Consider the following 23,030-nt stretch of genomic DNA (forward strand, 5'->3'; position numbering starts at 1 on the left):
AGGGACTCAAGTTACCTTATAGGAAACACAGAAACAGCTAAAAGATATCACACACACAAACACAAACAAGCAAGTAAACAGACACACACCACTCTTGTTTATTTTATATCCTAAAGCTGGATCATGTGACTCCTCGTTCTTCCTTCATCCACCAACCATGAGCAGCAGCGGTGGGAGAAGATGCTGCTGGTGGGATGTTCTCTTCCATGGGACCCTCCTAGACATAACAGCCCTTGTCTGGACCTGAAAAACCCTGATTGTGACTTTCCATAGTTGATCCAGCTTATCCACATATTTGGGGTTTGCATGCCATGTCCAAGGTATTCTCAAGATGCTCCAGAAGCAATATTTTCATGTTTGGGGAAAGTAGCCACCCCCATCCTTTCTCACCAAATGGCTTTCGGCATCTGAGAAGCACTTTTGAAAGCTCAGCCGTTCTACAGGAAGTCCATTTTCTTCTCACTTAAGGCCGGCTGCTGTGATAGACCCTGGCACTTTGCCTTCGTTAGCTCTCTGGCTCGGTTACACAAATATTATCTGGCCCAGCAGTATGTGTTCTCCTTCTACAGTTATGCTTTTCACTCTTGAAATATACTCGGAGTCGAGTGTGGATTTCATGCTCTTTATTCAGCTCATAGTAGTGAGGAATGAAAGTTCCCCCAAAAGTATACATTATTTACACAATGGGCCCCACGTGATTGGCTAATTCCAGGATTCTCCTGTAGGCCAATCAGATTGCAGATTCACTTCCACCTGGAGCTGGAATGGGTGGCTCCTGTGGACCAATCATACTGCTGCATTGTTCTAGGACCAATCAGACTGCTGCATTCTGAATCCTATTGTTCTAGGACCAATCAGACTGCTGCATTTTGGATCCTATTCAACTTAGTATATAACAACTCTGTTGCCTGACACATTTCTTTCACTGGAGCCACAACAGGCAGTTGTTGCAAGAGGGATGTGAAAAGGCCAGGAAGAGCAGAGGACAGGAAGGATTGCTAGACAACTTCTCAGGTGTTCTATAAAGTGCATCTTTATTTTATACAACTTGGTATACAATGGTAACTTGGGATGCTTTAACTAAAAAAACCTGACAACCACTGGATAGCAAAACAATAACTATGGACCAGGAGACTCACAAGCAAACACTGAAGCAACATCTGTACAGTGGCATATCTACAATCATTTTATAGATACATTAACAATATTATTATTAATATTATTATTATTAACATTTGTATCCTGCTCGTTCCAAGCAGCTCAAGGCAGCGTACATGAAAATACTTCATTGATTTTATCACAATAACCCTGTGAGGCTGGCTGTTTGTCTTATTTACAAACTGCTCCACAGACTGACACCATCAAAGTGGTTTACAAAAAGGTTAAAAAAAGAGAAATGAAATACAAAAAAAGAAAAGAAAAAAAGAGAGAGGCTGGGACAGAGTGTCTTGCCTGAAAACCATCGTTTGTGGCCGAAGCAGAAACTTGAACCCAGGTCCAAGTGTAGCACCTAATCCCTAAGCCACTCCAACAGCAATCCTGATATCACACAGACTGTCATCAAGATGCTAATACATTATCAATACATGCTATCGAGCGAAACATTGCAATTTTACATGTGGTTTTCACAGTCATCTACCTAGAGCCCAAAAGGGCTTTTCACAGAAGAAGCACCTTCTGGGAGTTTCTACTTCACTTTGTTTTAATAATAATAAAAAAAGACCACATTCCAAGTGCTATTTACATTTTGAGGACTTTTCCATTTTCCTCCATCCATTTTACATAGGATTCTTTCTATTCCCCTTCAAGGAAGAAACATGTGCAAACAGCTACTGCGCTTTCCCGTCAAGTGCTTTAACAAGGAACAGGAAACGAAGGGTTCCCTTTGGCATCACACCAGCACCACCCAGGTGAGGTAGCCTGACAGAGATTCCATCCCATTTTCGAGATGGGGAAAACCGAGGCAGCAGAGGAAATGCTGGAGACTTCACAGGCCCTTGAATCTGGTGGGACCTCTCAGCCAACTTCCATTTTATCCTGGCATTCTGGTAGCAGCATAAAGATCAAGCTGCTTTCCCCAAAACTAGGACCTGGGGTTGGTTTTTGAACTATGTGGCTGAGTCTGGAAGGAGGCTGGAGCTGAATTCAGGTCACCCATGAATGGCAGCTGTTTGAGTCAAGCAAGAGGCAACAGGCAAGCTCATCACACCCTGATTGTTGAAAACAAATGTTTGTGGGGCAAGGTAGCTGTTACGCCGATGTCCAGCACACTCAGGATGCTTCTGGTTTCATTGCGGGACAAGTTTCCTTTGATGTACAAGATGGCGGAGAGGTGCTCCTTGCTGTCAAAGAGGAAACACGGAGTGTCAGAATTTGAAAGGATACAGCAACACAGAGGCAGTAGAAATATTCAACAAAAGAGAGCAAATCTGGGACTCCCAACTCTCTGAACTCGACTACTGTCCCTGATTTATCTAAGAACCTAAGAAGAGCCTGCAGGAATCAGGCCAATGGCCGATCTAGTTCAGCATCCTGTTCCCACAGGGGCTGACTAAGATACCTGTGGTAAGTTTGCAAGTAGGCTGCCGAGACCATATAAGACCGGTCCTGAAAGACCTACATTGGGCACGTTTGGCCTGTTAGATCCCACACATTCCTGTTTTCCCAGACATTGCTGCTGAACGCGGCAGCTAGACTGGTGACTGGGGGCGGCCGCTGAGACCACATAACACCGGTCTTGAAAGACCTACATTGACTCCCAGTACGTTTCCGAGCACAATTCAAAGTGTTGGTGCTGACCTTCAAAGCTCTAAACGGCCTCGGCCCAGTATACCTGAAGGAGCATCTCCACCCCCATCATTCAGCCCGGACCCTGAGGTCTGGTGGTTCCCTCACTACGTGAAGTGCAGTTGCAGGGAACCAGGCAGAGGGCCTTCTTGGTAGTGGTGCCCCATCTTCAGATGTCAAGGAAAAAGAACTATCTGACTTTGAGTAGATATCTGAAGGCAGCCCTCTTTTGGGAAGTTTCTAATGTTTGCTGTTTCATCATGTTTTTAATATTCTGTTGGGAGCCGCCCAGAGTGGCTGGGGAAACCAGAACTCTGCAACTTTTCCTCATAGGGAAGTTAATCTACCCCCTTGATCAATTTGGTCGCCCTGCAGATGAGAATACTAAGAGATACACGTATTGAATAGTGTTTCTACATGTCTTTCCTAGCAGGAAAGGCAGCAAGTGACGGGATGTGACTAAAAGAGGAAGGACCTTGTTGTTCAACAAGTATTTCCAGTCTGGGGAGTTTACAGCCAACATTGCAGTTCTCTTGACAGTAACTCTGCCTCCTGTGCTCCTGTACTCATGAGGACTAGTGGCAATCAGTATGAGAGGCACCCTTTTAATGCATGGGATGGGAGGGATTGGCACTCTAATTTAGAGTATCAATTCGCCACCAAAATGCCAGGTGTGGAAGTGTTGTTTCATTGAAGTGGGAACAGATTCCCAACCTGCAGCTAAAGCTCTGTGATACCACTTTAAATAGACATGGCTTCCACAGAGCTGCAATTCCCAGAGTTCCCTGGGAAGAGGGATTGATTGTTAAACTGGGAATTGTACCTCTGTGAAGGTAATAGGGGTCACCTAGCAACTCTCAGCACCTTCAGCTCCCAGAATTCTTTGGGGGAAACCATGACTGCTGCTAGATGTTGGAAAACTGGCATTGGGCTGGACACAGATACTAGAGTACGGTCAACAGCATTGACTGAGAAATGAATAAGCTAGGCCAGAGTGGCAAAGGGCAGACACAACCCCTTTTCCTTTTATAACATGTGGCAAATGTTTATTGAATACGTAAATTGTTCAGATGGAGGCAGGAATCTACCCAACACTCATGGGAAAATGTGGTGTGATCTCTTAGACCAATCAAACGAAACTTTATTACACAGCATGACAAAAGTCTGTAATTTTATCAGGGCAAGTTATTTGCTGTTTACTGTTGTAACAATTGCTTTTTCAAAATGTATCGCCTGTATCATGAAAAATAAATAAAAACATATAAAAAAAGGTATGATTGTGCTTTAAAGGTGCTATAGTGAGCATATGGCCTAATTTAGGCCTCGCCAGGCTACGTCTGGGAGAAGCGAGAAGCATTTGTTGAGGGAGCAATCTCATGCTTTCACTGCTCTAGACCTCCAGATGTTTTGGGACTACAACTCCCATCATCCCTAGCTAACAGGACCAGTGGTCAGGGATGATGGGAATTGTAGTCTCAAAACATCTGGAGGGCCGGGTTTGCCTATGCCTGCTCTAGACCATGTGAAGATGGCAGGCATGTGATTATATCAGCCGTTATATCTGCCTGCTGCAAAAACGTCCTAGCTGGATTATACTACTCAAGTTTACCAAATCTGTGGTGTCTTATTTCATGGTGGTGGTGCTGAGGCAGTGGCTCAAAGTCAGCAACCAGCTATCTTACCTAAATGTGGCACTGCTGCCACTCTGGCTCAAAGTTTCCAAGTGACCCAGGAGTTGCCAACCTTTTGGGGCCCCTGGGTACATTTGGGCACCACCACAAAATGGCTGCCATGGGACGCAAACCCAACCCAACATGCACACCGGACCTCACAAAGCACAATAAAATACCCATTTCACAGAAGGCAAACTAGTGAGGCTCAGGGATGAGGAACCTGTCCAAGAAACCGAATGAATGGCTGCAATTCTATGTAAGCTCCAATTATGTCTGAGGAGACCTACATAGGGTGGCTCTGTGTTGGCAACCCAAGAAGTGAGGTCGTAAATTATTTTGCTCTTACCTGATATCTGGATATTTACTGGCAAGCATTCCAACTTCAACCATGACAGTATCTGTACCTTGGAGTTTGATGATTTCAGCCAGGCTTGGGAGAGCATAACCCAGCCATTTGGCAGTGGACCCCTATCAAGTTATAAAGACCACATTGAGTTAGTCAACATGCAGATCCCGAGATAAAAATTAGGCCACCCATATACTCAAAATATAGAATCACAAGGCTGGAAAGGGCTAGACTGCTATGGAGACTCTGAGACTCCACCATATTCAAAGAAATCTGCTCTAGAGATTCTTGGCAGACAAGCCATATTGGAAACACGTCCCACGAAGGCAAACAGGTTGAAAACTACGTTGCTATTTATTTATTCTTTTAAAGAACATTTCAAAACACACACTTCAACTTTTGCCAGATGTCGACTATCTGGCACCCTCAAAATGTCCCCGCCTCTTCAGCTCATGTTTCTTGCATCTCAATACTCTGCCCAATAAAAGTACACAGAAATTCTAGACTGCGGCACTCCAGCTTAACTTGTCTACATTTCACACCGAAGACATGTGGTTATGAAGACAGACATCTGGCTCCATTATAACCATGATACCAGATTATACATCTTAAATAATATTTTAACAGCCTAATATACAGATGTGATGTGGTATATATCTTGCCAAAGATCTGTTTTGCTAAAATTTGTTCACTGGAAGCCAAGAGTTGTGAGTGCCGAGACATTGCTGGGCTCAAGGATGAAGCAGAAGGCTGAGATGGAGGAGGAGGAATCGGAGAATGACCTGAGGGGGTGGAGGCCAGGGCACAGAGGCTGGAAGAGACAGGATGTGGCAGCCCTGGCTGGGGAAGCAGGTAACCCATGTGTCAGGATGAGCCACACCATACATTTAAAGTAAATGGTTTTCCCAAAGAATCCTGGGAATTGTAGTTTGTTAAGAGTACAGAGAACGACAGTTCCCAGGATTCTTTTCGAGAAGGCATTTGCTTTAAATATGTGTTGGATGTGCTTTAAATGTATGATTTGGACCTGCCCTTGTTTGGAAATGAGGATGACAAACAAGGCTTATTCCCAACCATACGTGCTGAGCATTATGCACAAAAAATGCTTCATAGCACCTAGTGATGGGTGACTATCAATTTAGATTTTTTCTAATCTTCACTTCTCCACATTTGCCCATCAGTTTGTGATTACTTTATATATATATATATATATATATATATAAATGTCCTCACAAAAATTCACCGACACTCTGGTGTGAATTTCTCCGAATATATAGATTTGTAAGCGATTTTGCCCAACACAGTAATTTTTGCAAATAGTCTTCCCCAAGGCAATGCAATTTTGTACATTATTTTCACAAAGATGTGTATTCTTATGCACACACGACATGGGTACATGCATTTCTGTACACATTGCGTGGCTGGAGAACTGCATGGCGACATCTGGAGAAGGGTAGGATTCGAAGGATGGCTGTGCTTCATTTCAGAAAGTGAAAAAAAGGTAGGTTCATCTTTAAATGCAAACTGAATCACATTTCTCTCTCATCCTTTAAGGCCCTATACGGCCTAGGACCCTCGTACCTATGGGACTGCCTCTCCTGGTATGTCCCACAGAGGAACTTACGGTCTTCAAACAAAAACATCCTGAAGGTCCCAGGCCACAGAGAGGTTAGGCTGGCCTCAACTAGAACCAGGGCTTTTTCGGCTGTGGCTCCAATCTGGTGGAACGCTCTGTCACAAGAGACCAGGGCCCTGTGGGACTTGACATCTTTCCGCAGGGCCTGCAAGACAGAGCTGTTCCACCAGGCCTTTGGCCAAGGCACAGCCTGACTCCCTCCTTTGGCAAACTTCACAGAACTTTAGCCTAATGGTTGCCATCAATTTGAGTTTAATTTATTTTAATGAAATGATTTTAGAATGTTGTATTATCTTATTGTTGTTAGCCACCCTGAGCCCGGCTTTGGCTGGGGAGGGCGGGATATTATTATTATTATTATTATTATTATTATTATTTATTATCCCTAAGAGCATGCAGCAGTAGCTTGTTAAATGTCAGGGGCTGCATGTTGAGACCGAAAAGCCCATGTTGAAAAACAAGACTTACATTCTCTAAGCAAAATGTGCACAGAATAGAGGCGTGCTGTTGGACAAGCTCAGACAAGTTCTTTTGCAGTTCTGGGGTCCTCAAGCTAACCTTCTTCTTCATAAGCCTTGAAATGTACTCTTGGACCAGAAAGAAGTGGATTTTCTCAATGACAGCCTACAGCAAAAGAAGCAAGTAGTTAGTCCTTTGCGATCAGACGAAGGAGAGAGAAGACACACACAAATCAATATAGCTTGAATTCTCAAAATACCAAGAGAAAGACTTTCCAAACTTGCCTAACTGGTTATTCTGAAAACAAACTGGTTTTTATAATTATCTAGAGCAGGAATGGGTAGAAGGCAGATTGGGGTTTACTGGAAGATCTCCTGAGTGATCTGTACTGGATTGCAAATAATTTTTGTTCCCATTTGTTTAATGATAGCAGCAACAAAACATCTCCTCTCTAAATTATATAGCTGAAATGCAGAAAACATTTTTTTTTGGGGGGGTGTTATTGAACTGTAACCGTGTTTGCTTATTGGCTCTCTTAATAGGCCATAATTTGTTCCAAAAAGACTTCAGAAAAAATAAAAGTTAATTATGAGAGCCAACAGTCAACGTGCAGCAGGAACTCTTCGGGGGGGGGGGGGGAGTTTATGGTTCCCATCTGATAGTTCTTATGCTTTGTACATTGTTCGCGGTCATAACTCACTCAATTTTTATTTTTTCTGACGTCTTTTTGGAACAAATTATGGCCTATTAAGAAAGCCCGTAAGCTAACATGGTTACAGTTCAATAACACCCCCCCCCAAAAAAAAGTTTTCTGCATTTCAGCTATATAATTTAGAGAGGAGATGTTTCGCTGCTGCTATCATTAAACAAATGGGAACAAAAATTATTTGCAATCCAGTACAGATCACTTAGGAGATCTTCCAGTAAACCCCAATCTGCTGTTGGCTCTCATAATTAACTTCGTTAGCTGGGTAGATTATTTTAAGAAGACAAAAGTAGGAAATTTGAATGCATGACCCTTCCCTTGTGAGTTTACATTGGCTTTTGGGAATGAAAAGCAAGCTTTCAAAGAAAAAGGGCTCTTGTGGTTTGGTCAAGCCCTTGAGCTTCTGAAACTGAAAAAAGGTCAAGGACAACGAGCAGTAGAGAAGGATAAGTGAGCGCAGCTGATTTGGTAGGCCAAACCAAAAAAAATTCCTTCCAGTAGCACCTTAAAGACCAACTAAGTCAGTTCTTGGTATGAGCTTTCGTGTGCATGCACACGAAAGCTCATGCCAAGAACTGACTTAGTTGGTCTTTAAGGTGCTACTGGAAGGAATTTTTTTTGGTTTGACTATGGCAGACCAACACGGCTACCTATCTGTAATTGGTAGGCCAAGGAATTGAAACTGAGGAGGTCTCTTCTTTGAGCCAAACGTAAGACACTCGGCAGAAGGTCTAGAACTGTGAATGCTGGATCCCTGCAGAACATGAACAAAGGGTGGTTTAAACCCTTTCCCCAGCCTTTCACGTCTCCCCTGAATTTCAATATATTTTCACCTAGAGCCTCCATCCTTTTCTTTTGGGTTTCTGGGAGAGATTCCTCCAGTCTAGGAAGTCTTTTAAAATTTCTCCAACACTATACGGTGCATACACTCATACATAAGGGAAATGTGTGCGTACAGCATCAAAAACAAAGCCTTTCTCAGTTTTAAACTCTCTTATAAACTACAGTGGTACCTTTGTTTACGAACTTAATCCATTCCAGAAGTCCACTCTTAAACCAAAGCGTTCTTAAATCAAGGTGTGCTTTCTCATAGCAGCGGGGGACTCAATTAACGAATGGAACACACTCAACAGGAAGCGGAACATGTTCTGCTTCCAAGGCAAAGTTCACAAACCAAAACACCTACTTCTGGGTTTGCAGCGTTCTTAATCCAAGTTGTTCATAAACTAAGCTCTTCTTAAACCAAGGTACCACTGTACTGCCCATTTTCAGCCTTAGGCTACAGGAACTGATTAATCCTAGTCTTTGAAAAAACATAAAACTTCCTCCTTTTAATTAGCTTACCTGGCGAAGAGGGTCTTTGAGAGCTCTCAGCGTAGAAACATGATGTAGGGCGGTTGCTATGATTTCATCAATAATATCAGTGCAGGAAACCCATTTTCTCTGGGTAAACTTTCTAAAAATAGGCTGGGGGAAAGTTCAACACAAGAGCAACAGTTCAGGTTTTGGAACAGAATTTCCTACATTTGCAATTTCCTACATTTGCATTTTGCTACTTTTGCACAATAGGAAAAAGGAACTGAAAAGTCTTTCAAAATATGGTATGCTACATTACTAAGATTGGTGACCAGTGACGGCAACCAGTAACCTCAGACAATTCTCACTGATCCTTCTCCTTCCAGGCTGGGTCCATCGCAACAAGGGTGGCCAGATGCAAAGAGGGGACAGGGCTCCTGCACTGTTCACAGTTGTGCAGAAGAGGGAATTTTAGCAGGTGCTATTAAAGGCCCAGGAACCCCTTCCTCTTTTTCACCTGGTGATGCTGGCTCCAGATTTGGGGTGGAGGCCTTGGGCAAGAAGACCCCCACCCTCCGTCTTATTCCCCTATCACTCTGTTGTTGCCAGCTCCTCCTCCTCTGCCTCACCTTGCGACAACTTGCTTCCCAGACAGAGACAATGAGCAAGCAGGCAGTGGAAGCTTCTTCTCACTTCCATACAGTACGGTTGTTTCCTTGCTCATCACATTTCCTCACCAGATCAAGAGGCAGCAGAGCAAGCCGGCTGCAGTGGCGAAGAGGAACGGCAAGAACAGGCTGACCTTCTCCAGGCTTGCGGGCAGTGCCGGCCCCATCATTAGGCAAAGTGAAGCAGCCGCCTTAGGCGGCAGATGTTGGGGGACGGCAGCAATAGCAGCCTCTCGGCTATTCCTCCTAAGCCCCAGGGCTGCTCCTCTCTGTTGGAGGACTGAGATTAAGCTGCCTTGTCAGTAGAGTGGAGGATGTTATTCTGAAGTGCTGTCAGGGCTGAAGTAAGATTTAGCCACTGGTACAGTGGGAATAAGGAGAGGGTGCCACAATGCCTGTTATGCACTGAGTTGAATAGGATCCAAAATGCAGCAGTCTGATTGGTCCTAGAACAATAGGATTCAGAATGCAGCAGTCTGATTGGTCCTAGAACAATAGGATCCAGAATGCAGCAGTCTGATTGGTCCTAGAACAATGCAGCAGTATGATTGGTCCACAGGAGCCACCCCATCCAGCTCCAGGTGGAAGTGAATCCGCAACCTGATTGGCCTACAGGAGAATCCCGGAATTAGCCAATCACGTGGGGCCCATCATGTAAATAAGGTATATAAAGCAGACGTTTTGGGGGAACTTCCATTCCTCACTCCTATGAGCTGAACAAAGAGCATGAAATCCACACTCGACTCTGAGTATATTTCAGTGCCCCTTGCCTCAGACAATAAAAAATATTGGGCAACGGTTGATGCCCCAGCCCTGATGCCTGAATGGCAGAAGGGAGGAGAAAAGCAAGAACCAAGTTCTTGTTGCCCTTTTTGGACGCTTTATTCGTTAAAATTTGTTTTGTAATTTTTTATACTGCCCTCTGTATACGTTTCCAGAGTGGTGAGTTATTTCTTTTAATCCTCTTTCTATGCACACCCTTTAACTGGCTGAGTGGTGTTGTCCTAGGAGCGGCAGTTCTGCCACCTTCAATATACTGTAGTAGAATCACAGAATTGTAGAGTCGGAAGGGACCACCAGGGTCATCTAGTCCAACCCCCTGCCTTGTAGGAATCTTTTGCCCAACGTGGGGCTCGAACCCACAACCTTGAGGTTAAGAGTCTCATGCTCTGCTGATTGAGCTATCCACAGGGCAAACCCAGAGGTGTATCACGCAGCTGTAGGGTTACCTGCAGTTCCTGAACCACGCATTGAACGAGTACATCACAGCCAGTGGTCTCAATGTCCCTAAGGGCATTAACAATTTTCACTCGGATATAATCCTGTCCTGATGTTTTTTCAGTGTGGGACCTGAAAGGAAGGAAGGAAGAAAGAAGCTGTGGTTTGTCCTGCCATTGTTTCATGACATCACCTGCTGCCTTTAACTCTGCTCTTGCAGCGGCAGTTGATGAACTCATAGAATGATATAGTCGGAAGGGACACCGAGGGTCATCTAGTCCAACCCCCTGCAATGCAGGAATCTTTTGCCCAACACGGGGCTCAAACCCACGACCCTGAGATGAAGAGTCCCCTGCTCTACCAACTGAGCCATCCTGGTAAAGATAAAGGTAAAGGGACCCCTGACCATTAGGTCGAGTCATGGCCGACTCTGGGGTTGCGGCGCTCATCTCGCTTTATTGGCCAAGGGAGCCGGTGTACAGCTTCCGGGTCATGTGGCCAGCATGACTAAGCCGCTTCTGGCGAACCAGAGCAGCGCACGGAAATGCCGTTTACCTTCCTGCCTATTTATCTACTTGCACTTTGAGGTGCTTTGAACTGCTAGGTTGGCAGGAGCAGGGACCGAGCAACGGGAGCTCACCCCGTCGCAGGGATTCGAACCAACAACCTTCTGATCAGCAAGTCCTAGGCTCTGTGGTTTAACCCACAGCGCCATCTGCGTCCCTTGAGCCATCCTGGTAGAATGCAAATAAACCCAGTGGCATCAAATTCCTAAGCAATGGTGCAACCCCCCCCCCCCAGCATTAACAAATTATGTTTGCTTGCCTGTAAAGTGCCACAGGGCCCCTTATTTTTTGTTATAGCCGAGCAAGGGACACCTGCGCTGTGGGAGGACCTTGTCATGTAAGCCTAGCAAACTAAATTATACATCTCATAAATTATTATTATTATTATTATTATTATTATTATTATTATTATTATTATTATTTTATATCCCACCCGTCTGGCTGGGTCTCCTCAGCCACTCTGGGCAGCTTCCAACAAAATATTAAAATACAGTAGTCCATCAGACATTAAAAGCTTCCCTAAACAGGGCTGCCTTCAGATGTCTTCTAAAAGTCTGGTAGTTGTTTTTCTCTTTGACATCTAGTGGGAGGGCGTTCCACAGGGTGGGCGCCACTACCAAGAAGGCCCTCTGCCTGCTTCCCTGTAACTTATGTAACAACATAAAATCACTCTGCCTGTGCTCAGGGGCACCCTTAAAATGCCTGGTGTGGAAAACCACATTAGGGAAAGTGTTCCTATTTATGAAAGGAAGGTTGTGCCTTTTTTCAGATGGTACATGGGAGCTGCATGTTTGACTTGCATTCAAAACAGTAATTAAAAAATATATATAATTGGGTCCCCACTGAAACACTGTAACCTGCCCTGCAGGGATGTAGTCTGAACCTGTACCATTGGTGAAGTTCATCCGTTTGACCATATTCATTACATAAACAAAGCTTCCGTCTTCTGGAACTGGGTTGGACAACTGAATTATGAATCATTTTATAGATGGTAGTCACTGATATGTCTGCAGAGGCACCCAGTACTGGCCACGGGGAAACATGGGATTCTGGCCTAAATTAAGACTGGCGGACCCTCTGTGACAGCCTTTGCCAAGCTGGTGCCCACCAGATGTTTTGGACTTCGACTCCCATCAGTCCCAGTTCTCACAGCTCCCATGTACCTGACCCTCCCACTATGCGTATTGCAAAACGACAGCGTTGCCATTCATTACTTACCGAAAACCCAAGCAACTGTTCATGTTTGTAACTACCGTCGCTTCAAAGTATTGGTTGTTCTTCTTCTCCCTCATGAAAATGTCCAGTGCCTTCTTGTAGCTAGAGAGGCAGCGAAGGAATGAGGTAAGGGTTAGAAAGTTGGCATCTGTATATAATTCGGCATTGATATAATGAGGCTATTATTGGGTTATGGTAATCGAAAACTAGGGACATGGGTGGTGCTGTGGGCTAAATCACAGAGCCTAGGACTTGCTGATCAGAAGGTCGGTGGTTCGAATCCCCGCGACGGGGTGAGCTCCTGTTGCTCGGTCCCTGCTCCTGCCAACCTAGCAGTTCGAAAGCACGTCAAAGTGCAAGTAGATAAATAGGTACTGCTCCGGCGGGAAGGTAAACGGCGTTTCCGTGCGCTTCTCTGGTTCGCCAGAAGCGGCTTAGTCATGCTGGCCACATGACCCGGAAGCTGTATGCCGGCTTCCTCGGCCAATAAAGCGAGATGAGCGCCGCAACCCCAGAGTCGGTCACGACTGGACCTAATGGTCAGGGGTCCCTTTACCTTTACCTAATCAAAAACTAATAAAAATTATTATTGAGAAAGCTGGCATCTGATTCAGAGCCTGCGCTGACATGATCTGAAACGCATTCCTTCGTGACCTTGCTATCCTACCTTTGCAGAAAGGTCAGGAGCTCTTCCAAAACCAGCGTTGACATTTGCTTGCCAAGCTCTGCGGAAATGCCTTCAGCTTCTTTCTGTTTGTTGTGGATAATCTAAAAAAACACACATAAACAAAATTCCAAGAGTCACCACTGCAGCTCCTACTTTAATATCCAGCAATCCATAGTTAAGAACATAAGAACAGTGGTGGGCTGGATTCCAAAGATTCCACAGATTTGCAGCGTTGGGAAGGACCTTGAGGGTGATCAACCCCCTTCAATGCAGGAATCTTTTTTCCCAACATGGGGCTCGAATCCACGACCCTGAGATTGAGAGCTGCACGCTCTACAGACAGAGGCATGGATGGACCAGTGGCAGCCTCCCCCCCTGTGGTTTCATGCAACATGTGTTCAGTTGCTTGATTCTATGATCATTCTTTATTTATTAAATTTGTATACAGCGTGTTCTCCTTAGTAGAAAGCACGTGTTGTGGTGGGGTCTAGCAAGCCACCCCACTGTTGCTGGGCAGATCTGTTTGGATGGCCACAGGCTGTGATTGGGTACTTGTGTTTCTGGAAGGATTTTGATGTTACCAATTTGTGGGTTGGGCTCAAAAGTTTTAAATATTGGGCACCCAGCTTTGGGCTTTCTCTTTTGCTGCGTGCACCGGATCACCCGCCCACCCTCCCTGAACTGGGGATTTTGCACTTGACCTTGCTATGCCTGTCATAGGGTCGCCTGCTCTTGGGGCAGGGGCCTGGTAGGAATTTTGTCCATTTGGCTGATTGGCGGGAGTCATCTGGTTTTTGCCTACTGCGTAGCAAATCATCACAACTTGTAAGGTTTGCGGTTAGGCATTGGTTAAAAAATTGGTTGGTGGAGGGGTAAGTGCCTACCCCTCCAATGGTGGTGTTGCAAGGGAATTCCGTTAAAGGAATCCAGGGGCTTGCCATGCTTTTGTCCAAGTCCCTGGAATCGGGCTCTGGGAGCATGCGGGGAGAGGTGAGGGTCTGGTGCCCAGCTTCATTTCTCCCCAAAATGTTTTCCCTTTCTGACTTCGCGGGCGTGCAAATGTCAGTCTGTCCCCGTGCGGGGTCAGATAGTCGCAACCAATGCCTAAGCAACCACTCACATTGCCTGTATTTTAATAAAGTTGTGGCCAAAATTATGTGTGATGTGTGAGTTATTGGGGTGGCTTGGGGACCTCAACGCACAACACCCTTCATCTGAAGGTCTTAGGTCGGCTATCCTTCTCATTCCCTCTAAGTGCACACTCAGATGGTTGAGTGGCAAGTAGTAAGTGCCATTCAACATACACAGAATTGTGCTTAGCTTCCCACTGATTTTAACGGGATTTAGAATCGTAAGAGTTGGAAGGGACATCTTAGGTCCTCAATCCACTATTCCAGCATTCCTCAAGTGCATCCAGCTATGCATTGGATCAGGGAATGTGGCTGTGCAATATAATAAGCACATAAGGGATAAAGGAAAATGGCGACAGGAAGGAGGGAGGGTCAAAAAGGGAAGAGGATGGGAACTCCTGCCCCCTGCTGCACTGCTATTTTCCATCAAAGGTGGGACTCTGTTTCACTTGGTTCTAGATATGTCACCTCACCAGCCTGACCATGCAGTTTATATCCTCAGCTGATCTCTGACAAATTTAATAGAAATTAATCAGATAAATTTGAGGTGGCACAGCCAAATAGCATTTATTCTTGTTGCAGAGAATTTGTAGAATATGGCCTTCTAAGATGAGGGTTTTTTTTTTGGGGGGGGGTGTGCTTTCCTATCTCAGGGGACAAATTTTATTGACTTCCAGGATCTGTTGGGATTGATTGACATAATACTAAATCCAAATTTTAATTCAGGCAATGGCAAGTGAGATAAGTTCCCTATGAAGGAAAGTATTTATTTTAAACAAGTGATGGTGTGTATTTCTCTCTGTGTGTGTATTTCATATACAGTATATCACACACAAGGTCTGTATAGTAAAAGCTATGGTTTTCCCAGTAGTGATGTATGGAAGTGAAAGCTGGACCATAAAGAAGGCTGATCGCCGAAGAATGGATGCTTGTGAATTATGGTGCTGGAGAAGATTCTTGAGAGTCCCATGGACTGCAAGAAGATCAAACCTCTCCATTCTTCAGGAAATCAGCCCTGAGTGCTCACTGGAAGGACAGATCCTGAAGCTGAGGCTCCAATACTTTGGCCACCTCATGAGAAGAGAAGACCCCCTGGAAAAGACCCTGATGTTGGGAAAGATGGAGGGCACAAGGAGAAGGGGACGACAGAGGACGAGATGGTTGGACAGTGTTCTTGAAGCTACCAACATGAGTTTGACCAAACTGCGGGAGGCAGTGGAAGACAGGAGTGCCTGGCGTGCTCTGGTCCATGGGGTCACGAAGAGTCGGACACGACTAAACGACTAAACAACAACAACATAGCACACACACATACATGCATGCACATATTTTATTACCTGAATGGCATCTATATGAAGTTCACTGTGATAGTGACCAGCTAGTTTTGGTGGCTCGTTTCCCTCTGCCCATTTCTTGACTTCCAGTTGCAGACAGTTAGCCAGGGAGCGTTTAGCAGCATCCTTTATAAGGAAAGAAGAAAACACCAAAACACAGATTAGCAGCAGTGTTCACATTTCAGTTACTCTGCCACCAATCGCAGGGCCAATCAAAAGTGTCTGAAGGGTCTTAAGGTCCAGGATTCAACTTTAAGTTGGCCAGATGCAGAAAAGGGCGGGACTCCTACACATTTAGTTGCATAGAAAGGGACATTTCAGCACAAGTAGCTTCTACACAACTATTAAAAGGCCAGGAGCCCTGTCCTCCTCTTTACCTGTTCAGCTGTCCCCTTTGGGAGGGAGTGAGATTTGCCACTATGAGCTGTTTCACCTGTCATTTGTTTGTCTGCTCACATGGAATGTTGTTTGTGATTGTATAATTATCATTTAATGTACTGAATACTGATTTTAGAGTGTTGTTATTTCCTGTTTTATTGTGTGTTTCCCTAGCCTGGAACTATATATGGTGAAGGGCAGATTATAAACCCCATTTAAAAAAAATATCTTCCAACAACAACCACAAATTCTCACATAGAAAGGTGGCATTTGTATGCAGGTATATTTTGATGCACTGAATAGAATGAAAGTTTATGAGTCATGGCACATGTACAAATTCAGCACTTTGTTTGTTTTGTTGCTATTTTGTTAATATTGTTAATATTGTTTTATAGATATGAATACTGTTGTACTTTGTGAATCCTATAATATGATTTTTGGTGTAACTGTGATTATTTTTTAGTTGTTCTGTTAATAGTGTTACATAGATGGTAATTGTTTTATTTGGGATTTGGGATTGTTTTACTGATGATTTGTTAAGTATTCCATACGATTTATGTTATTTTTCTATTTTGTTTGTAAGCCGCTTTGGAACAAAAAGTGGCATAGAAAAAGAAGAATAATAAAAAAGAATCCCTGCTTCCACAGCCACTAACAAAAATAGAACATGGATAGTTGGGAAAAAGAAGAAAGAGAGAGAGATTTGCTTCAAATTAAGCTCCTGTGTGCTTGGGAGAAGGTTTGCAAGGCATTTTGCAAAATGGTCCATCTCACAATTATCCCTCCCCCGCAACACATACTTTCATTTCACATACAAGATGATGATGACGATAATAATAATAATAATAATAATAATAATAATAATAATAATAAAAATTAAAATAAATTTTATTTATACCCCGCCCTCCCCGGCCAGAGCCAGGCTCAGGGCGGCTAACACCATTAAAATTACAGTAAAAACATAATGGGGGGGGGGACACCAATTTAAAATACAAGTTAAAATGCAATTTAAAATGCAGCCTCATTTTAAAAGTAGCCCATAGATCAAAACTATAAGGGGAGGGAAACACAAGGGTCAGACTGTGTCCAAACCAAAGGCCAGGTGGAACAGTTCTGTCTTGCAGGCTCTGCGGAAAGATGTCAAGTCCTGCAGGGCCCTAGTCTCTTGTGACAGAGCGTTCCACCAAGTCGGGGCCAGTACTGAAAAGGCTCTGGCCCTAGTTGAGACCAATCTAACCACCTTGCAACCTGGGACTTCCAAAATGTTGTCATTTGTGGACCTTAAGGTGGGGCATACCAGGAGAGGTGGTCCTGTAGGAACGTGGGTCCTAGGCAGTCACATTATTTTAGCGCAGGGAATCTGAGCCTACCCTGAGCACCAGCTATGGCCGGACTCGAGCTCACATCAGCGGACAATTATGCCTGCCTTGAATGAGGCCCGGCCAACTCCTGTATTGCATGACACACCCTCTTACTTTGGGATCTCCTATTACAACACAATAGGGGCTACAATAAACATAGAAGAAAGTGAAAAGGCACTCTTATTTGCTCAAACACAAATTGGGTGGACTACAAAAACTGTTTCGTAACAGTGCCTGGACAGATTACGAATAAAAAACAAACAGGCCTCTTACCACTTCGTTAGTCAGGTATGCCACTTCAAACTGTTTGATCTGCCTGAGCGGCAAAAGGCTTCCGAGATGGGCTTGGTCTAAGTCTTTCACTAAAATGGGGTGGTTTCTGATTTCACTGAAATGACAAAAGAAGATCACATTCACATCCCTTGCAGTTCATGGCAGCTACTTATTCCAATTCCCAAAGAACAGCAGATGTGAAAGCAGACTTGACTGCATAGCCACAGAATACTTGGCTCCAATGTGAAGCCGGTCTATGTTGTATATCCAGTGTTTTTACATTTCTGACTTGTTCACAGCCTTGAGCAAACAGTTGATCCAGCAAATTATTTATTGGGACTCAAGCACAGTACTTTGCATGAGGCACTGAAACAGTGGTGGGGAAAGGATTTTAAAGGACTCGTTAAGAGAGCGGAATGGAACTGCTTTTCAACGCACAAGAAATCTGAAAGGGAATTGGAGTTCAAGTGAAGTACAGTGGTACCTCGGGTTACAGACGCTTCAGGTTACAGACTCCGTTAGCCCAGAAATAGTACCTCAGGTTAAGAACTTTGCTTCAGGATGAGAACAGAAATCGCGCAGTGGCGGCAGCAGGAGGCCCCATTAGCTAATGTGGTACCTCAGGTTAAGAATGGTTTCAGGTTAAGAACGGACCTCTGGAATAAATTAGGTTTTTAACCCGAGGTACCACTGTGGCGCTGTGGGTTAAAGCCTCAGTACCTAGGACTTGGCGATCGAAAGGTCGGCGGTTCGAATCCCTGCGGCGGGGTGCGCTCCCGCTGCTCGGTCCCAGCGCCTGCCAACCTAGCAGTTCGAAAGCACCTCCGGGTGCAAGTAGATAAATAGGGACCGCTTACCAGCGGGAAGGTAAACGGCGTTTCCGTGTGCGGCTCTGGCTCGCCAGAGCAGCGATGTCACGCTGGCCACGTGACCCGGAAGTGTCTCCGGACAGCGCTGGCCCCTGGCCTCTTAAGTGAGATGGGCGCACAACCCCAGAGTCTGTCAAGACTGGCCCGTACGGGCAGGGGTACCTTTACCTTTACTTACCACTGTAGTCATAAGGACATAAGACGAGCCTGCTGGATCAGGCCAAGGGCCCATCTAGTTCAGCATCCTGTTCTCACAGTGGCCACCAGATGCCTGTGGGAACAGGGCCTGCCACCCTGAAGCCAAATCTCAGGGGCATGTGAGATCCCCAAAAGTGCCCCATGAAAAGACCCCAGTGATCAGGGTGGAACACAAAGAATCTGGCAGTCTGCAAGGAACTTTGGGTCCAAGTTATGTGAGGACAGGTGACCTCAGCTAGGCTTGAAGTCACCCCCCCAAAGCAGGCTCAAAGCTTCTCAAAGCTTTTCAAAATCATTTTCTCAGCAGCGAAGCATCAGAAACATTCCGCTCTGCTGTAACAAAGGTAGAGAACAGTCCATTGTTTCTCAGGCCTTTCTCATGCCTTCTGGCCTTGCTAAAGAACCACATTGCAACTTGCTTTCTGTCTGGGAACCATGCCAGAACAAGAGATTGAAACATATCTGAACACTCTGAAACCCCTTTCCTGGGAAGAGTCCAATAGTCCCAAGACAGCTTTCTGTTCATGCTCAGAGGACTCCTGAGGGAGGAGAAAGGAGGAGGGAACTGGAAAGGGGTATATATGCTTGTGCACATGACTGTGAATTTCGTGCATGCTTTTTGTGAGCTATCACACTTACTCCTTCTACCAGTTCATGGATGGTAGAAATAAAAGCCTTTTCTCCGAAACTATTCCTTGAGTGTCTTTTGACTCCCACTTCCCTTTCCCAGGCACAATATTTTTCCCACCCGAGGGCAAAGCCTCATAAGGCTACAACACAAGAATTTCAAACCTGACCTGGTGGCAATTGGGTTACCAGAAATATTTGAAATGTTTAGCCATACCCCCATGCTGCTGCAAACCGTTGCTTAATGATTTCCATTAGAATCAGAATGGACATAATATATATAGATATGTGTGTGTGTGTGTGTGTGTGTGTGTACACACACACACACACCCACACACCCACCCACACACCCACCCCGTATTTTTCCGTGTATAAGACAATATCCCCTCCCCCTATTTTTTTCAAGTTTAAAATTGGGGGGGTCGTCTTAGACACGGATAATGCATATGGGGGATTTCTTTATTTGGAGTCCCCAAAAATAGGGGGCATGTTATACACGGTGGCGTGTTATACAAGGAAAAATACGGTATATATTTTGTCATCACCATTAAAGCATCCAAATGTGCAGCAGCAGAACATGCCACAGTCAATTGAGCCCTGTCTCCCCATTCTGATCAACGGAAGAAAGGAGACTGTTTCATATACTAGATCAGACTATGCACAGGAAGCTGTTCTGCTCACTTCCTGTTTGCCCTGGCTCAGCCTCTCCTGCATTGTACACACACCCCCCCCCCCCACTGAAACATGCCTACATTTCACTGGATGCCTGGATTGTTGAAATTCTGCTTCTGCAGAACCAGCATTTTTCAAGGGTGTGGGACAAAAGCCTGCCATGGGGAAAAGGCGGCCCGAAAGCCCTAGTAAACATGCGAAACATGTTTTCGAATCTTATCCCTCAATTCCATTTTCTGCAGTGTTCCTTCAGCATAACTCATTTTGAGTGCAGAGTGTAAAGGGGAAGGTCCAGAATAGCTTGGTAGTAGACCTGCAAAAGGTAGACCTGATACAGTGGTACCTCGGGTTACATACGCTTCAGGTTACAGACTCCGCTAACCCAGAAATATTACCTTGGGTTAAGAACTTTGCTTCAGGAAGAGAACAGAAATCGTGCTCCGGCGGCGTGGCAGCAGCAGGAGGCCCCATTAGCTAAAGTGATGCTTCAGGTTAAGAACAGTTTCAGGTTAAGAACGGACCTCCAGAACGAATTAAGTTCTTAACCCGAGGTACCACTGTATCTCTGTCTGAAACCCTGAGAGCAATTGACAGTTAGATGCACTAATGGGCTGGCTCTTTATGAACCAGCTGTTTGTTTGATGCAGAATTTGGATGGTAGATGTTGAGATGTGGGAAAGAGGAAATGGTTCAGCCAGTGAACAGAGAGGCACACTGTCTGCTTTTGGGCTGGCCAGACTTGCAGCATTACCCAGACGCAGGGCAAAACCGCTACTTACTTTGGATAGATATTCTGCACCCAGGTGAGGAGGAGGTAAGTGTCTTTCCTGCCCAGTTCGAACTGAGCAACCATCTCAAGCTGAGCTGAGAAGCACTTGTGGTAGAACTGCGCATAGGTGCTGCACACTTGGAAGTCCTCCGGGTAATGGGCCTTGATGTATTTCACCACAGTGATCAGGTCATCTTTCATAGCCTTGCCCATGTGCAGGAAGCTGTGGGCGGTTGTCGAGAGGCCCTCGTTGCTGTCAAACAGAGGCTCTTTCATTCTGTCGGTTACGGACTCCTGGACTGTACTCCTCCACTCGTCTTTCCATCCTCTGGGACGGCAATGCGCAGCTTTCCCAGATGCCTTTTCTTCCAACACGCATCTCCTGTCCTCCTCCACCTGTTCTGCTACTGTCCTCACTGCATCCCTCAGGAGTTCTGGCTCAGCCTGCGCGATGCTAACGGACGAACGTATGATCCTGAGGACCTCTTGCTTCAAAAGTCCAAACAGATCTTCAATTTCACTCTGATGGTCGACGCTGTCCTCTTTGCGCTTGCTGCCAGAGTCAGTGCTGCATTCCCTCTCCATGGCTAGGAGATGTTGGCTGGCGTCGAAGAATCTTTGATCTTTAATCAGCTCCCTGATTTGGTCAGCTGGCAAAACAGAAGGAAGAACAACTTGGTACCCAATAACACTGAGATTCAAATTTCATTTGTCCATGCATTTAACTTACATCCTGCAGTAATAATAATAATAATAATAATAATAATAATAATAATAATTTTTATTTTTACCCCGCCCTCCCCAGCCAAGGCCGGGCTCAGGGCGGCTAACAAGCAATAATAAAAACAAGTTGAATGAATGCAACTTAAAAACAAGATTAAAATACAACATTAAAATATTGAAACATTAAAATATTAAAAGCCTCATCACAGGAGGAGAAAAGAAAAATAAGGTGGGGGAGGGAATCAAATTGGCTCCAAGCCAAAGGCCAGGCGGAACAACTCTGTCTTACAGGCCCTGCGGAAAGAAATCAGATCCTGCAAGGCCCTGGTCTCATGAGGCAGAGCGTTCCACCAGGCTGGAGCCAGAGTTGAAAAGGCCCTGGCTCTGGTTGAAGCTAATCTAACTTCCTTAGGACCTGGGACCACTAGGGTGTTGCTATTTATGGACCTTGAGGCTCTCTGTAGGCAGTGGCGTAGCGTGGGGGGTGCAGGGGGGCCGGCTGCACTGGGCGCAACACCTGGGGTTAGGGTTAGGGGGCGCAAATCTACGGGTTAGGGGGCGCAAATCCATGGGTTAGAGGGCGTACATTACTTGCCTTGCCCCGGGTGCTGACAACCCACGCTACGCCACTGTCTGTAGGGCATACTGGGAGAGGCGGTCCTGTAGGTACGAGGGTCCTAGGCCGTAGACGTATGCACAGCTCATAATTTGAGAATAGAAACGATAGGTGTCTTGTCCCTGTTTCCAGCAATTTATGTTATTGTTTCCAGTAACTGGTAGCCAGAGAGAATGTGATCTTGCCAGGACTCTTCCTCTGCCAAGGGAGTCTTCAGACATTACAATGAGCTCAAGACAGTGAACGCGGGACTGTCATGCCCGAGTTGGGGTGGGTGTTTGAGTTCCTGCCTTAGCGTACACCAGAGTTTCCCAAACTTGGGTCTCCAGCTGTTTTGGGACTACAGCTCCCATCATCCCTGACCACTGGACCTGCTAGCTAGGGATGATGGGAGCTGTAGTCCAAAAACAGCTGGAGACCCAAGTTTGGGAAACTCTGGTGTACACTGAGGATGTGTACACATCACTAGCTTAAAACACAGCAAAGTCGATGCTGCTGCAGCATTTCAAATCACTTCTGCTTATCATTATAATGTTCAGTGTGGCTGGATGTATTTACAAGTTGCCTACTCTTCGTCCACACCAGTGGGCAGATAGAGGGCATGGATGGCTTCATATGCCTTAAGTTTTCATATGGGATAGAAGCTGATTTTAGGGGGAATGCATCAAAACAAGTGTTTCTCAAGAAACTATATGACAGAGGCGGCTTGCGGCTCATGTTGTGAGCACATGCCTTCACAAACCAGGAGTCTCACAGTCTTCCAAGTGCCTTCAGAGCAAAACTGGTAGTGCCATTCTCTTATGCTTCTGAAAGCCTGGCATCATGGAGAGCCCTCACTCTTCT

The 23,030-nt window shown here is 45.3% G+C and overlaps 1 protein-coding gene across 1 annotated transcript in view; it reads right to left on the bottom strand.

The window, feature by feature from the left end:
- Positions 1-1,020: 1,020 nt before the first annotated feature.
- Positions 1,021-23,030, bottom strand: part of TNFAIP2 (TNF alpha induced protein 2) — a 28,688-nt gene continuing 6,678 nt past the window's right edge. The window contains exons 3-12 of the mRNA XM_083733996.1: positions 20,859-21,498; positions 17,714-17,828; positions 15,705-15,827; positions 13,238-13,338; positions 12,574-12,672; positions 10,801-10,921; positions 8,952-9,074; positions 6,911-7,066; positions 4,807-4,928; positions 1,021-2,342 (exon numbers count right to left, since the gene is read on the bottom strand). Of these exons, the coding sequence (XP_083590122.1) occupies positions 2,204-2,342; positions 4,807-4,928; positions 6,911-7,066; positions 8,952-9,074; positions 10,801-10,921; positions 12,574-12,672; positions 13,238-13,338; positions 15,705-15,827; positions 17,714-17,828; positions 20,859-21,498 (1,739 nt within the window). The 3' untranslated portion in view covers positions 1,021-2,203. The remainder of the gene's footprint in view (positions 2,343-4,806; positions 4,929-6,910; positions 7,067-8,951; positions 9,075-10,800; positions 10,922-12,573; positions 12,673-13,237; positions 13,339-15,704; positions 15,828-17,713; positions 17,829-20,858; positions 21,499-23,030) is intronic.

This window comes from Podarcis gaigeae, assembly GCF_964106915.1.
Source record: "Podarcis gaigeae genome assembly, chromosome: 1".
Taxonomy (NCBI): domain Eukaryota; kingdom Metazoa; phylum Chordata; class Lepidosauria; order Squamata; family Lacertidae; genus Podarcis; species Podarcis gaigeae.